The sequence below is a fragment of the Pezoporus occidentalis genome, unplaced genomic scaffold (assembly GCF_034315485.1).
Source record: "Pezoporus occidentalis ecotype Australia unplaced genomic scaffold, CSIRO_AGI_Poc_V1 ctg37, whole genome shotgun sequence".
Taxonomy (NCBI): Eukaryota; Metazoa; Chordata; class Aves; order Psittaciformes; family Psittacidae; genus Pezoporus; species Pezoporus occidentalis.
In genome coordinates, this window is record NW_026915691.1 from 9,348,774 (window position 1) to 9,366,794 (window position 18,021).

General features: G+C 43.0%; 1 protein-coding gene across 4 annotated transcripts in view; it reads right to left on the reverse strand.

The window, feature by feature from the left end:
* Positions 1–18,021, reverse strand: part of LOC134170298 (transmembrane protein 132B-like) — a 233,874-nt gene that overhangs the window by 157,619 nt on the left and 58,234 nt on the right. For 3 of the 4 annotated variants that reach the window (XM_062631617.1, XM_062631619.1, XM_062631618.1), the window contains exon 2: positions 12,115–12,994. The exons of the other annotated variant lie outside the window; for it this stretch is intronic. In XM_062631617.1, the coding sequence (XP_062487601.1) occupies positions 12,115–12,994 (880 nt within the window). The remainder of the gene's footprint in view (positions 1–12,114; positions 12,995–18,021) is intronic. 4 annotated transcript variants of the gene reach the window in all.

The following is an 18,021-nucleotide window of genomic DNA, read 5'->3' on the forward strand; positions in this document are numbered from 1 at the left end:
TGGCCTGCACACAGATCAAGCCTGTGCACTCGTCCTGAATCTCCCTTGCGGAGACTCGGGATGGAGGGGATACTGGTGGGCTGGGAAAAGCCTAGGCACATAAGGGACAGAGTGAGGGATGGAGGTCCAAGGATGAAGAACTGGGCATCGCCACTGTGGGGGGCAGGCACAGGCTGGCACCTCCCTGCCCACCAGACTCACCACCCTGGGGTAGGGTACTCAATTTTGGCCACCCCAAATACATTTGCCTTGGTAGGAGACCTAAAGGAAAGGGCAGAAACATCCCTTTGCCTTCAGAGTCCTCATTGAAACGTACAAGTTTGCGGGTAGAAGGACAATGCCTTCCTCCTTTTGGAAAGCATCTACTATTTGAGGTGTATCACTGCAACATGAGCAAGAAAAATAGCAATGCGTAAAATCAAAGCAATGACAGACATTTCTTGTAAAAACACCACGAGACGTTACAGATAAAATAATGTTACAGAAATAGGCCAAGCATTAGAACTATTATCATCAACAACAGCACGGGGGACACAGCAGTTCAGCAAAGGAAGTGAAAAATAGCGGATACGATTTAAGAGGCAGAGAGAATCTGCACTGGCAAGTTGTAATTACTGAAGCTGAAACCCAGCCAGGATCCTGGGTGACTGCCTCCAGGCTTATGAAATTCAACCCAGAATCTTCAAATGACCAAATAACTAGGGCCTGGGTTTCACGTCACCAACAAGACTGCACCATCCCACGGTACTTGTGAGCTCAGATGTCTACAACCAAATATTGACCTGAACCAGATCTGCTTTGCAGAGTCATTTTTCTTCCCAAACTGATACAGCTGTAGGTTTCTTCTAACCATTCTTCAATTTCAGCACCCTGTATGCACCTAATGTGCAGTCAAAGAACATCACCCATCCATTTTACAGCTCCCAGAATGCAAAGATACCTACCCAATTTCCTAAGAAACATTAATATTGAAGTATGGCTTTCTCAGCCCAAGTCATGCAAGCTGAACAAAGTTCTCCTGACGTTTTATGACAAGGTGATTAATAATACCAAGAAGAAGAATGAAATGATACCAGATTATAAACTATTGTAAATCTTTCAGTCATCTCAGGAATAATGAATGTACGAGAGCACTACAGATTTCAACAGAATCATTGTCGTTTTCTTGTCAATCAAGCAGCTGTTTATGTAACAGCAGAAACAGACCACGAACTCAATCTTAAACTGAGGGTATAGCACATTCAAAGCAGGAGTTATAGGCACTTCTTTAACAAATTTTTCTTTTTTGAAAAGAATCAAAAAAACATCCTAAGCTAGAATTTCCAAAATTGTTTAAGTAAATTTTCCATCTGAAGCATCATTTCTGATCACTGCCCTTCCCCTCTCCAAGTGAAAGCCACAGTGACAAGGAATTCAGTGTTCAGGTCACCCAAATGTAGCTGGACTTGGAGAGCCTGAGCTGATACGACCTACTTCTTATCAAATATTTAAGTAAAAAAGTTTAAGAGTATGGTCAAAACAGCACTGGCCTAAGCATCCACTGGACTGAAATACCCAAACTTCCTCGGGTTATAGAGTCAAGCAAAAAGCAAACACAAACTCTTTACAAGTTGTTCTAGAAATGCTGTTAAGTCTTCAAACCCTACCTCGAGACAAGGGCTCTGGCCTTGTTCTGCTTCTGGCTGCATGGGGGAACTCTGCACTCTCTGACCCCTTGAGGCAGCCCATCCTAGACGTTACCTCAATGCAATAATTAATAAGTAATACTCCTGAATTTGAGCTCGTCCAACTCATACAGGCTGTTCCAGAGACGAATGAATAATGCATGTAGAAGAGATTCATTTGGGGGGAAAAAATCTAACTTCAGTTTGAAATAAAGCTCTGGTTGCCTTGGCAAAGAGGATTTAATTGCTGTAATCACTACATCTCACATAAGGTTGGTATTTGAGGGAGTCCACAGTACCACTATTCAGTATCTGCTCCATAGCAAATAAAGGACTACTGGTCCCAGGAGCACCAGTGAAATACTTCTGAAAAGGTTTAAATTATTTTTAAAGGGTTATTAGCTTTGGCAAACGAGTCAAAAGTCATCTTAGCTCAAGAGCACAGGTACTTATGCCACATTATGGAGAACAGCAGGAAATGCCATAATTAAGAATGTACTACTGGTGTGACTGTGTGTCATTAAAAACAGTATCCAAAACATAACCATTCCCTATCCATCTGTGTCCTATCCACCCACCCAGGGTTACCACTGCCCCTAACAAAATTCCCTGCAATTATCAGAAACACAAAGCCAGAGCACTGGCACACACACGTGCCCTGCACACAATCAAATTCAGACAGTTTTACTGGCATGAGCCCTAAGCAACTCCACGGAAGTCAATTAAATAACCCTTCTTTTCTGTGTGAGGGAAGACTCTGGCCAGGCAAATTAAATTAGAGTTGGGCCAGAGCCAACTCCCAGGTCCAAACCAACCCAGAACTCACAATGAGTTTGGATCCTGGTCCAGATTCTCACAGGCTGCTACAGCTTCTCCCTTTCCCTCTGCCACCTCGCAGGATGGGACAAACTTTTCAGACTGCTCCCCCAGCATTACTTGGTGTGTTCTATCACCATCTTCCATCAGGGACCTGCATCAAAGTGCTCATACGTGTGCTTCCTGTGGCCACTTGGCACATTTTTTGCCCAGACCCTCATTAATTTTAGCAGATGCTTAGAAAGCCCACAAACAAGGCATCACCTATCCCACGCTTCTGCTTCTACCTTTCTTACTTGCTGCCTGCTCAGACCAGTGCAATTAGAGATGGGGATTCAGCGAAAACGCATTTGAGGACTCCTTCATTAATCCCACAAAAGCTTGGGCCACACAGTGAGAAAACACCAACCAAGATAGTTCCCTTGGCAGGAACATTTTTAAAAGGATGTGGTGAGGAGAGGAAGACATAATTTGGTCCCAGTGAGTAACTTAAAAGCACGTCAGGAGCAGAGGGAGACCTGCTGGAACCATGCCCGATGGCTCACAGTGATAAGGGTGACAAATCTGCCCAACAAACATGGGGCTGCTTGAATATGGCACTCACAACAGCATCCCCCTCACTGTGATACCTCTCAAAATTCTACTGCTCTGACCAGTTCCTCCTCTGCTGGGAATATCCACAGCATCTCTACAAGGATCCTAAGGAGAATATATTTTAAGAGATGTTTTCCTGAGCACAGGATGAAGCACTTCCATACAGGCTGCTGACATCCAGCGCTGCTCAGGGCATGGGGCTTTTAAATGGCAGAGTAAAATCTGAGAGATGAGAGCTGAACCATGCCACGCAGGAACAGCTCCCTGTGTTCTGGGAAGCTCGGGAAGAGCTCCTGCTGCAGTCCCCCCCATGTGAAGCAGCACTGGCTTCACTGCATGGGGGCTTTCTGTAGCCCTGCATCACCTTCCTCGCACTGCCTCGCTCCCCACTGCCCACACAGTGTTGGAGGGCTGGCAGCCAAATACTGCAAGAAGTGAAATAGCTTTAACTGTAAGCACCATTTGCTGTGCCTCAGGATGGCAGACTCATTTGTCACTGTTTTCTTCTCCTGCAGCTCTTTTGATTCATCTGGGATCCAATAACTTTGTTAATATGATTTCTTTCATACCCTGGCCGAGTACAGCATCCAAGGCACACATGGCAATATATGAAGCTTTAAATACCTCACATGAAGCACAGGTCCTGCTCTGCTTTGTCCAAAACCATTTCTTACAAGTCCTTTATTGACATAAGGGGGGGGGGGGGGAGGTAGGAAGAACCAAAGAAAATACAGTGAAATTTTCTTCCAATATTCTGTCTCTTCTCTTTCTGAAAGCCTCTGTTTCACAAAGCTATCAGCCAACCATCACACCGACCTTCCTGTACAAGGCCACCCAAAAAACTGATGGGCAAACACAAGGATGAAACCAACTCTGTTGCATCAGCAGGAACACGAAAAAATTGAGATCAATGTGCTCACTCAAAGCAATACTTCATGTACTTCATGGGATAGTATTTTAGCAGGATAAAAAGACAGCAACGCACGGTCCAAAACATTAACTCAGGAAGAAAGTAAATTTCAAAGTAGACACATTTTTATACTTTAAATACTATTCATTACATGCCAGAACCAACTGCATCAACGACCAAATCACTGTTGTGTCTGACTTGTTTAAACAAGATAGTGATTTACTGCACTGCCAGCTAATGAAGAGCCTACAAGAAGCTGATCAATGCCATCAGTGTCTGGCAGCACAAAGCAGAGACCACTCAGCATATTGTCCAAAACAAAGACACCTCCCCCAGGCTCCTGGCCAGGGACTCACTCACTAGGACACTAGGCAAGAAGCCACAGCATGTCCCCAAACTTGAAATGATCACTCAAAGGCAGAACTATGAAAACATTCATCTTGCAGCTATTTTCTTTAAATTGCCCTTTGTGATACTGCATATCTAAGCAGTTTTGTCATCTGAAGGCAGCTTTCTGTACATTATAACAGAGGTAACTGAACTCAGAACCAGGTGCTCACAGGCAAAACTGAACTCCTAATTCCATCTTCAGCGGCTTTCCCTTCCCATTTTGGATCTGCACTAATGTTAATCCCAACAAGGGGAAAGGCACCTCTCCCCTCCTGCAGGCAACAGCTACAGACAGGACAGCCACAAATGAAAGAGATCTGGGGAAGAGCAGTGACAATGCTCTGTGAAAACTGGAGAGGCTGAAATTTCAGCAGCCCCTTGACACAGCTCCTTGTCCAAGAGCAATCACTACCCCACACACCTTCACGTGGCATAGAGGGAGTCTGAAAAGATACAACAAACCACAGGGGTCCTTTTAGCAGTAGTCCCCTCCAAAATCCACTTGCTTCTTCCCAGGCACACTCTGCATCACAAGCAGTTTAATCAGAGCTTGTACCTCGCTCTCAATGCAATGTGCTGCATGGGCTGGCAGTGCTGTGCAGCTCCGCATCCGGCCCTGCAGCAAGCACCGGGCTGTGCCGGAGCTGCCTGGAGTTAATTAGCAGGAGCTGTCATGTTGAAGGTCTCAGAGATGGGGATCAGCCAAGGAAAAAGTCTGTAGAACCTGAACCATTTAAAAATGTAAAATCTTTTTCCATTACCATCACCAAGGCTGTGCTTGTGTCAAGTCACATGGCATACTGGCACCTTCCAAATCCACAGGAACTGCTTTTCACATCATCTCCGTTTGCAGAGTGCAGCAGTGGCTGCTAACAGGCTGGCAGACAAGAGGTTGTCAGGGCTTCTATTACAAACCCTATTTGTCACACATGTGCAAAACAATCTGATCTGTCAAACAAGATACGCTGCCACCAGTTACACACAGCACTGCTCACCCACTTGTAGTTCAGTCCTGCAGACGCAGATGCCTGCTCACATACCAACTGACTTAAAATCAACATAACTAACTCTCTTTTTTTCCACTTTATGGTTCTGCATATGAGATACAGCAAATTAATTTACATAACATTGCCACATCCCTTAGTGCTCGTAGATGCAGATGGGCAGATGAATGAGATAGCTGTGCTGCTGGCAGGACTCAAATAGAAGAAAAAGTAGGGTTTCAAGGCAAACCAAACACCTTTTCCAATGGAAAGTGGGTCGTTATTTCATTGCAGCTGTACTCAGTGTTCCCCCACCATACATGTGAAATATTCTCAAACTGTCAGTATTAAAAATAACTAGCAGCCACACTATTCATTTTCCCAGTGAAAAACACTGGTGAAATACACAGGCTAAATATTCTAATATATTAGGGTTATTATATTTTAATATCCCTAACCCTATATTCTAGTATCTAATTCCGCATTTTGGTCAACCCCTCCAACTCCCACTACAAACATTTCCCCACTCCCATGGGAGAAGGGAGCATCCCTAAGCCAGGAAGGGTGAGAGAGAAGACAGCAGGGACACTTGCCATAGCCTCCCAAACTCAGCACCACAAACTCCTCTCACTATCTCATCCTCCTTTACCTTCACAACACCTTAATAACACCACAGAAAGAAGCAGCTGTGTTTCTGGACAAAGCAGCACATTCCAGTCCCCTTCTGCAAGGCAACAGAAGTTGCTGTCAGAAAACGTCTCAATAAAAGAAGAACGTTTATCACCACGCACCGCAATCCCGTCTGGAAGTGCTTCAAAGCCAATATTCAACAACTAACAAGAGTTTCTCGCCGTCACATGGGGCTGCTGCTCTGCCTGGTTTATCCCTGTGAAGAGTGATCGCGGATGGCTGATTATTGTAGCAGAGAGTTGACCTTTATCTAAAATTCTATTAAAAAGCTTTATTGACTATGGTCTTGCGGGGTCTTTCAGGATTCACTGGGTCATTTATTCACTGTCAGATATCCATTGGGTTTTAAGCTTTTAGGAATGCTTGAGCTTTAGGAAGGAGCTATGTTTTTGTTGGTTTTAACTGTTTTTAAGACTGTATGAGGGGTGATTTCTTTTCTTCTCCCTCTCCATTGTGGCTAGGGCAGAGAAGTTTATCTTAAAACATATGAAAAGGAGAGAAAACCTGGCATTGTAGTATGACCCCTTCCAGGGCAGGCTGGCTTGCGCACATGGGTGCAGCACTGCCAGGCACTTCCTGCCGGTATCCAGGGAGGATGTCCTTTTCACTCGAGTCAACAGAGATTCAGGTCTACCCACTTCATACAGCATCCTTGTGAAATCTGTAACTCCATACCATCTTGCCAGGCTGTCATTTGCTGAAGCTACTTTTCTGGGGCTACATGCCTGTCCCAAATGGAAAAATGAAAGAATGGTTCAACCCTTTCTGAGAAACTTCATAGAAATGGTTTATCCAAGCTAAAAAAATTCTGGTGACAGCTCCCCCAGGCTTCACAGGAGTGTCCTGGAAGATGTTACTCCCTTCCCTATTCAGTGACAAAAAGAAAACCGTGGGAGGAAGACAATGCATGCATTGAATGAAGCAGGAGATTTGGAAACAAAATCGTGTGAATTTGTCTTTGAGGAATGTTATAATGTGTATATACATGCGGACTGAGTTAAGGTTGCACAGATACCTCTGGCCTTTCCAGACATTGCAGTGCTTGATATTTTGTATTAGTATTACATATTACTGTTTCATTTTACATTTAGTTCAATGTACACTCAGAGAAGAGAGAAATAACAAATTTAAACATTCGTTCTGGGTTTATTAAAACTTCTGCATAAAACCCAAATATTCCCAAGTGGCCAGTAAGGCCTTAATTCTGTAATTATTTCTACATCTGAACTAGCACTTCTGATGAATTTCAGAAGTCTATTTTTTCCCCTTCTCAACACTTTCAGTTCTGCTGAATTTTCATTCTAAAATGATGCTTCAGTTAATCATTCATTTCTCTCACCAGTAATAATCCTGCCCTGCTTCCCCATTCATACCAGCTTGGTTACAGGCACCAAAGGCCATGCAGAGCCTCCTCCTCACTCGCAGCCAGGCTGCATTCCCCACAGTCTGTATGCTCTCATTTTCTATGCATTTCCAGATCTAAAACCTTCTGTTTTCTTTCCTTTGTTTGCTCTTGGCAACTATTGGCAGGAGACATCCTCTTAATGATCTTTTTCTGGCCTTCTAGACGACTGCTCAGACTTCTACAGATCTTTCATTATTAACGCAGAAGCCTTGTAAGTCAGTTTTAATGGCCTGTGCAATTTTTATTCCTTAGCAGGAGACGTAACCTCCTCCATATGGATATGTGTTTATTAATATATATCCTTGATATCATTTTTCCTAGTGAGAATAATCAATAAAAGCCAACTGGCATGTATTACACCTTGTACTGGTTCATCCAAAAATCAAAGAGCAATCTTTGCCCTGCACTATGCAGAGCACAGCAGAGCAAAGCAGCAGCTTTTCCCTGAGGTTGCCTAGGCACCAAGAACAGTGAGGTTTCTCTGCATGGTCCTGCCATTCTCCTCCACACAGAGGCTGCATCCCAGCTGCTTTCAAGTCTCTAGCCTGGGATTCATTACCTGGTTTCAGCTGCTTCCTGGAATATCTCCAATCTCTCTGGTTCTATTCTGACTGGCCTTAAAAGAAGGATGCGTTGCTCATGTTTAGCGACACGTAAGGAATGCCAACAAACCCATGTTTTGTCTGTGACTGGACAAATTGTTGTCAGTGCTCAGCCTTCGTTACGAGCACATCCTCACTGATGGTGTCAATGGGGAGACATGGAAAATGGACCAAAGTATGTTGTTTATTTATAAAGAGAGTATCCTGGTTTCTTTCCTATAACTAAGGAGCAATTGCCCATTTATTCCATTAAATGTTTTCCCGCTGTACAAAATGACCCCCCTTTTTCTTTAAATGCACCCATTGAGTCTGAAGATGGAATTAAATAATAACACATCACAAAATAAATGCAAGCCATTCCCAGTGCTATTGGGTGAGCTTTCCTTCCTTCCAGTTAAGCAAGAATAGTTTTCTCCTGTCTCTTTTGGAACTCACATCTGTATGAGGAGACCTCTTCTGTTTAGTAAATAGCTCAAAAGCTGGTGTTACCCCTTCTTGAGCCCCAGTTTCCATCTTTCCTTGACTACTATGCTTCACCTAAGTTTGGCAGTACAAAAGGTAACAGAGAGACTCCTGTGCATCAAAACATAAACAGTACCGGAGTATTTGTGACACTGATGCCTGTATTAGTCGTGGTGGAATCTCAAAATTGTGCTTCATTTTCCCTTATTTTTTTAAACTAGGTAGCCCATGAAGAAGTTTAATCATGGCAACACAGCCCATTCCACCTATCTTTCTGGTTAACCTATGGTTAGTGGCAACCCATCAAACTTAATGAGCAAAATTTATGTTCACAGATGGCAAATTTTACAGCGCAGACCAGACTAGCAAGGCCACAAATTAATCTTTCCCCCGTGTCATAAGAATTTCACTGCACACATGTAGAGATCATCTATCAACAAAGTGAGCAATATTGACTGTCAAGTCTAGTGAGAGTATTAAATGCACAGTTAGCCTCCAGATTGTGCCCTGTGACATACCTGGGTCCTTCACTGCACCATACCACACTGGCTGGATTGTAGTAGGAAAAGGAACAAATTCCCTGGACCACAGCACAACCAGAGCTTCAATCCAATCTTAAATTGTAGTTACTGAATGAAAACAACCAAGGCTTAGCTTAACCAGAGCAAACCAGTTTGGACTGATGAAAGGGACTGGAAGTGACAGCTGAAGCTTCGCCCTGTAAGTGACATTACTGGAAGGACAGGAGCTTGAAGAGCAAGTATCTTTCAACAAACCATATTGCTGAATCAAGAAAGTGTTTCCAATTGCTTTTTAGTTTCCAAGCTTGGTTAAGAATTCCACATTTTACCAAAATGAGGAAGAATCTGCTTTTATATGAGAACTGAAGTCAGTTTTGCTAGAACAAAATCCAACATAAAATAAAATACTACACAACACAGCATGAAATAGTAAAGAGGTGCATAAAACTGAACATATCTGCTCTTTTGCATACTGTCAGAGCTGAAAGTTGGCATCAAACGCTGTGTTGAGAATGACTTGATTTTGATCTATCAGCTCATATAAGCCAGACTGCAGCTCACCCTGCTACACTTAGAATAGATATGATTAAAAACGATCAGTTATATTAGGAAAAATATATTTCCCTAGGCAAACATTCACTTCAATGTATTTTTCTCTGGCTATAACACACAGAAATTCTATGTATATAAAAATCTTCTGGGTTTTTACAGACATTAGCATTCAGCTGAAACACAGGGAAAGCCTGCAAGGGAAACTGCATAAATTAGATGCAGGCACTATAGTGATTGTATTTCCCTCGGCATAATTCCCTGCCTGCTATGTAAACTCCAGCTGAATAATCTCTCCATGGGCCCCAGGTATGTCATTTGAAATAATCATAGCAACAGTTGCTGGTGCTCTCTCCATCCTGAAGGACAGGTGAACCATGAGTAGAATGGCCTTCTGTCTCTTCAGCATTCAACTGAAGGTTAAATAAAAACACTTGCAGTTTCACTGATGAAAAGCACAGTGCAAGCAAAGCCAAAAGAAGGACCAGATAGGCTTAGACTGCATAGAGCCAATCCTGAATTTTCCAAAGAAGTACTTCTGAGCAGATAAAATCATGCTGATTTATTGTAACAGAAACATCTCCTCAAGATTAACACTTTTCAAAGAAGGAAATCCCCATGGAAACCTGACTGCCTTCCCAGCAGCTTGGGAGCACCGCAATGCACACACTGCAGGTCGGGAGCGTGCCACAAAGTAACTCCTGCCTGATGGCTGGGGACACACAAGTCATAGAGGCCTATGGGAGCCGAGGGTCTCAGCAGCAGCCAGGCTCTTGTGGCTCATCCTGGGGCTCCCAACTCCATCTGTTTCTGCTTCCTTGAAAGCCCACGTTGGTTGCTGTGCTCAGTGCTTCCAGAATCTACTTTGCTTTTGAAAGACAGCATTTCAAAACTAGCTCAGCAAGAAGTTTCTAGTGCTCTCCTGGCCAGAAGAAACATCAAGCCCCAAAGCTGGCATCATTTGTTACAAGGTGAATGTTATTTTAGAAATTCCAGTGGAAAGAAAACATCCTCATCTAAGAGTGTCTCTAATACCTAGGGAATTTTATCTGTGGTGTGGCTAAGAGAAATAAAAACTGAGAATTAAGAGCTAATGTTAAATCTTTGCAGAGCCTTAGGCAAATTCCATAATCTCTCTGCTATAGCACTGAGGATCAATACACAACTGCTGAAACCTGACTGCTCAATGAGGTTGGTCTATCTACTGAGAGTGGATACTGGACAAAACCATATTTAATGAAGAAAAATCAGTAAAGCCATGTAAAGGCAAGAAGTTTGGGTTTATAGGAAGACCTTTCCTTACCAAAACCTTTTAAAGTCTAGTTAAACCCTATGATATTTCTCACATATTTCCCCCATCCCTGAGTAGTGCTTGGGATATTGCAGACCATTTCTTTCCTTCTGCCTGTGCACTGTGCTATGAACCACTTGTGCTGATTTACGCATCTATCTGCAGGGTTATTAATATGTATCGGCTACTTCACAAGCGTTGAATGATTTCCAAGTGCTGCATAAAGTTTGCTGTCTGTTTTCTCAACATCTGTCCCCAAAGTGCACTTCTATCATGTGCTGCTCCCCTCGTTCTTGGATCAAAAAGTTGGCAGTAAGGCATGAATCTATTTGAGGTTTGCTAGCACAGGCTGCAACTCTTTCTTTCCCAAGCGTCTTGCATTCTCACTGCATATGACACTTTCCAATTACCTTTTGGCCCTTCTATTCTCTCAGTCTGGCTCACATTTCTCTCCAAATTTGGTTTCCATGCAGCTCTGAACCCACCGCCTGACAGCTAAGGACATAACAAATATATAGCACTAACCCTCGGAGTGGTTAGAAATGCCTGAATTCTCCTATTACAGTCAGATTCACAAGTAAAGGTCAGTAAAAAGTCTCAAAGCTTAAAACAAAAATGGCCCATACAATAAGCAGTCAAAACCTTGAAGAAGCTTGAGGAAGGATGGGCTGTCTTACGGAATGAAAAACAAAGACAACTTGCAAAGTTTGGATCCAAATCCTGGCTCTGCCAAAGACTTCCTACGCAAGCTGAAGCACGTCTCGTTTTCTCACCTCTCAGCTCCCTCTGTAGAATGTAACAAAATAGTTCCTCACCACATATGACCTTGTGCAAGATTTACCCCATGTACTTGGAAAGATGGTGAGGAAGTTGATAAAAGGAGAGGAAGCTTCACTGAAGACCTGGAAAACCCTCCTGCAAACTGTCTAGCAAAATGGATCACCACAGTTACCCTGCCTGACTTAGAGAGGCAGAATAATGACTAGAAGCAAACAGAATTACAACAAAAAAATAACCATAAAAAATTTATAGTTCATACTTTAAAATCAATTCCCATGGTCAAAAAAGTGTCATCCACACAAATAATTCCAAACTATTTATCATTTTCCCCAGTTGGAAAGAAAATGCTTAAGTTCTCTGTGGAAAACCCTGAATGTAACCAAAGAAATTGCATCTGACACAGATTTGTCCCTATCTGTGGGCTGTTCAGCATAGAGCACTTTAAAAATTCTCTTACCTTAATACAAACTGGTCTGCTAGAGAGTCCTCAGCCAGGGCAACATGATAGGTCACAACGTCACCTTCTCTGACTGGGTTGAGTGGTAAGCGAATAACGATATTTTCATCCAGCCTCAGTGAAGACTGTTTTAATTCATCTTGATTTGGGTAAACAACAATGCTACCAATCCTCTCCATAGCTGACAAAGCCTTCTGTTCATTATCTTGACCTGCATGGATATTGTTTTCCCATTTTTCATCCTCTGGAGAACACTCCCCATCTGTTGTGTAGATCTTATAGAAGAGCTCCACAGTAATCCCTTCCAGGGAGGCTGTTTCCTCTGAAACCAAGGGTGGAGGGGAGCTGAACCAGGTAGGAGATAATTCCAGCTCTGCAACACATAATCCCAGATGACCTGTCAACCTACAGCTGGCCACAACTTCTCTAGACTCCAGGAGAGCAAACATCTTCACACAAGGCAACATCTCCTCAGAATTATAGTCATCCCAGTCCTTCCCCACAATATAGAACAAGGTTTGTATTTTAGGTTTGTTGGAATAGATTGAGCTGTTGATTATGTGAGATTTTAATTTCCAATTAAAAGTGAATTGGTTTGAGAAACCAAAAGATGCAGAAGTCAGCATGAGGTCCAAGGGAACAGCCTGTTCAACAGAAAAGGGTCCGTATGTGGCATTTAGGACAGGTGGCAGTCTGGCTTTGTATATAAAGAATGAATCCACCCTAGACTGCAAGCTGGAGTTCCTCATGATATCCTGGTTGGCTTCTTTGAGGAAGAAGAAAGTATCAGCATTGCAGATTTGATAGTTTGCAGGGAGGTACGTTGGGAGGTTTGAAAATCTCTGTATGCTGTCCATGATCCCTCCTCGGCTCTCCACCACTGCAGGCCAAAGGAAACAGAAAGACAACTCTAACGTTTGCTTAGCATGCCCCTCAGTTTTCCTCAAAAGCAACGTATTCACAGAGATCAATACTGCTAGCCACAATTACAGAACAATCTGACACAGGTACCATGGAATAACACTGTTGGCTCAAAGGTCATACACTGAAAACATCCCACTGCATCAGCTGTAAGCTCCCTCTCCACCTTCCCCAACTAAGATGTACTTGAAAGCCATTAATCAAGACTGGGGAAAACAAGGAGACTGATTGGCCAGATCCCAGTCAAGTTTCTAAACTTCCTGCTGGTTGCTCTTTGTTCTTTTAGTGCCAGATCAAACTTACAACTTTTCCTCATCCATGTTTCAACATACGTAAGAATCTAACATACTGAATATTAATAAATCAGAACATTGTCTTTAGCCCAGTGTCACTAACACAATGCCATGGAGGTTGCAAATGCGCATCACTCCCAGTCTGCTTTTGATAGGTCAGCCTTTGGGAAGTTAGTGGCAAACTGATAAAGGCTTTGTGTTCTTGAAACCCAAACTTTTCACACACACAAAAATGGGTTTGATAGGGGTCTCAGTGGGATGAATTTATAGGCAAGAGTGAACTTGAGAGACGGAGAAAAATCCTTTACGCAAGAGTCTGCAGACGGTGAGAAAGATTTTCTGATTTAATTCCAGAGGAGAATGAAACACATTTGGAAACCACAAAAGTTTCTCTACAACACAATGGTCAATCCTCCAGCCAGCGCTGAGCAATTTTTCCTAGGCAAGAAAAGATTCCAGAGGGAGGGAGGGATCAAACAGACGTCTTTGGTCTGGGCCGATCTCTAATTAATAGTGAGATATATTCAATCTGGGCTGTGACTATACCAGAAAGAAATGGTGGGTCTTTCAAACTATCAATGCATATGCTCCAACAAAAAGCTGGTGAATGCAGCTCCAGGGACTGCCAGGGAGGAAATAAACAGAAACCAAATGAATTAAAATGAAGCAGTTCCATAATGCACACAGATAACAAAGGAACAATGACAGAGCCTAAGGTCAAAGCTCTTGCTGTCTCTTGCTGAAGCCCAGTGGAGATTTTACTGTTTGTCAGGACTGGGGAGAGCAGATACACAAGGCACCTGCTACAAGCCACATGATTCAGATACTTGCAGCCACAATTTAGCAGGTAAAAGCTCTAATATTTAAGCTAATTTTTCAGGTTGTGTATTTTTAAAGCCTTCACTTAGTGCAGACAGATTCTAGGGCAAATCTCATCCATTTGACTTTGCTCCACTTTTGCTCTCAGTTGAAATTCTGCTCATTTATTTTCTATGGCTTGTGATTACCTACACTCATTTAAACGCTTCTTATTTCATCACAATACTTCTGGCCTTTCCTGGTGCTGTATATTGAATTGTGTCGAGGTTCTTCTGGAACATTCTTTGTGGAAATGAGTAAATACGTGAAAAAAATACAAAAGCCTAAAAAAAATTCGCAGCAGAAAGCAGTATGAACAGTCACCTCTCTCACTACTCCACACAGGGATCAGATCAGGGTTTCCTCTCAGATTGACAAGCAGATGCAGTTGCAGAGCAGCTGTCATGCAACCGCCCCACTTGAGTGTCCTCTCGGTTCTTAGGCCATGCATAAACACTTCAGCCCATCTCTCATAACATGCCAGGGCAGACAACACCTCCTGGCTGCACGCAGCCACGGACCTGGGCACCCAGCTGAAATGCAGAAACCCAGATGATGAGAAACTTCCTCCTCCCTTCTCTATGTGAGCATTGACTGGGCCAGCTTGGTATGAAATCACACCTCACACAGGGGACAACCAATTTTCTACCGGAGAAAATTAACTTTAGCCCTTCCTTTCCACATCTCATTTCACCCAGATGTGAGTGATGGGCACCTGGCGCAGTCCCTGGGTCCAGGGACCCCAGTTCTCTATGGCAAGCCAGAAGGTGTGAGTAGTAATAAGTAACTTGGGAAGAAGACAGATATAGTCCCTCTAGGCAAGAGGCTAACCAAGCTATAAGCAGTGTAAAAAGTAGGAGGCACAAGTGAAAGAGCTCAGAAAACAGCAGGTGCTGCACAGCAGGCATGGACACACTGCCTGTTAGCACCACATCAACCCACAACAGGGATGGAAGCAAAGAGCAGTAGTGAGCACCATTTACCAAAGGTCAGGTAATGTCCCACCACTGCCTGCTGTGCTGCTCTGTGGGAGCCCCAGCACTCTTATCCCACCCCTGAATAACAAAGTACTCGGGAAACACGCTGCAGGACAAACCTTGTCCTGCTCATTTCCCTCGGAGAAGGGAGAAAGAAGATCAATGCCAATTCTAGAACCAAAGTTACCTAGCAGTGTTTTAGCAGCTCCATTACTGCTATGCTGTTTATAGAGCACCTTGACACTGCATGGTTTGTGTGCTGGTGTACAACTGCACAACTCAGTCACTGAAAGTGAACTTTGCCCCTTGAAGCCAGGGGCAGCAAGGGGAGGAAGGGTGTTGTTTCTTCAGTAAGGAGTCAAATACAGCCAACCACCTTCCGGGATTAATTGCAGATAAACTGAACTACATTTGAAATAAATACTTTTGAGAAACTGCACTTAAAATTGTGTAGCCGTACAGGCCAGCAAAGGATGCACAGCAGCAAGAGTACTCTCCATTGCTGGGAGAAGAGCTGAAATTTGCCTTCTCCCAAGACACAGATTTAAACACCGACATAGCTCCTGAACTTAAAGAGGAACCATGAGCAAGGCAAGGCTTAAATGCATTTGTCTTCACATTATAGGGCTTTCCCCCTCCATCCTTTATGCAGATATTTTCTCTCTCTCTCAAGCAGAGAATTACACAAAGCTTAGAACATACATTTTTTTCCCTTTCCTCCATTTCATTCCAGTGGCAACATTCAGTGCCTCTTCTCAGAACTGGCACAAGGGCTGGGATACCAGCCTGCTGCAACTCAAACACAATGAGACACAAATTTTGTCTGAAAGCTGATATAGGAAGACATAAACACCAGTAGACAAGGCTGGGCTTTGTCCTAAAACCAGCCTGCAACAAAATACGATATCTGAATTTAGCAACATTTATGACACTGAAGGTACATCTAAAAAGAGATAACTCATATGATAGCAGACCAACACTCCACCTTTTTAATTCAGTACATCAGCACCACAGCATCAATCTCCTCACAGCAGCAATCACAAACAGGACACATTTGCAGCTTTCTGGTTTGCAACAAAGCAATGAATAAATCACCTGCTCCTTTAATAAACACTCGAGCAAGATCAAAAGAGGGCAGAACATTAGATCAGAAGGTGGGCGAGTCCTAATTATGTAACAAAAGAGAGCAAGAGTTGAAGAAAAGTAAATGGAGGGTGAATGAGCATCCCCAGAGCCCAGTGCTGAAGACAGTCTGTTTCTCAGACTACTGTGGCATTGAAGGGAGATGGAGGGAAGTAAGACATTCGATGCGACTTGGGTTATTTAGCTTTAATTTCTAAAGTAACTTTTACCTTGTAACAGGTTTTCAGGAGGTGCTTTGCTCCTTTTAAAACACTTCCTTGCACTAGCCAAATACCAAGACCCCTAGTGCAAAACCAGGTCAACTTGTAAAGTCTCATCGCTCCCATTTTATGCCAAACCCCCTCGTTCCTGAGTCAGGCAACAGCTTCATAGCTTGGCTCATCCTGAAAACTGAGTGCAGACAGAAAGGAAACACCCTTCTGATGTTTCTGAAGAGCATAAAGTTACCCATCACCTTTGGTTTTAATCTCACTGGACCATGGACTGACGCCACAAAACCAGCAGAGAACTAAGACACATGCAAAGCCACAGGTGTAGTTCACATTGTGCAATGAAAGTCTGCTGTTCATGTAACTCAAGATTTCATTTCAAGCTACATTTCTTAGCTTTCATACATTTTAATAAGAAGCAAAACAAGTATCCCCACAGAAGGCAGTGGTGGCAGTGGCAGATCAGCATTAAAAACTAATGCATCTACGTTAAGCTGTAGCAAGAAGAAAGTCTTTAAAATTCATCATTTTGAAAGTAAAAAGGAAAATAACTCCTGATGGAGCATGAATCCAAATTTCACATCTAAATCTTCCCTCTACTTTAGCGAGCTACTTCACAGGAGCCAAGTCTTCCATAAACCCTCAGTAATTCTGAAGCTGAAGGTGTGAAGAACAAGAAGTGTTTAAAATTGCAACTTTTGATATTCTTTTTCTCTGAAAACAAACAAGAAATCCGATCCTGCACCTGGGGGAAAACTGCTAAAATGTTCAAATTCAGCTTTTTTGCAGCATCATCAGAACTGTAGCGTGAGATCATACAGACATTCCTCTTTTACAAAGAGGAATCATTTCAAGTAATGTGGTGCCAGTAAGTACTATGATGTTATCCATGACTCATGCAGAGGCAATCAATGGCTTGTCTGTATAGGAGAAAAATCACCAGTCCTTCCCACCAGGCCTCGCTAAAGACCATAAAGAACAAACTACACATGTACATTATTCCACTATAAAAAATGGCTCTATTCATAATAATTATTTTGCTCTGGAAATGCAGGCATTATCCCTGAATAAAAACAAACTGTATCCCAGAACAGGGTGTCTACACAAGGAAAGCTATTCTGTAGCTGATAAATTACAGCAGATTCTGGACCAGCTGTGTAGGTCACTTTCTCTCATACATGCAAGGGATAACCCCTGATGTTATTTAAGGACCCCAGCCATGTGCAAGGTGATTTGGCCTGGTGACAGCTGAAGAAGCTCTGACTCTCAATCCTGGCAGCAGGAAAATGAGGAGGATGATTGGAGTGGAAATGTATCACGAGTTTAGACCTCATCTGAGCACTATATGAGTAGGATAAGTTTGGGTTGAGTGAGAATTTAAGGAGCCCAGATGAACACCCGCCTCACACTCTCCCTGACTCATTCAAAATTTAATATGATATCCATGGAAGGAGGATGTCACTGTTTACTTCCACATTCAGAGTCCATCCTGTGACTCATCTCCTC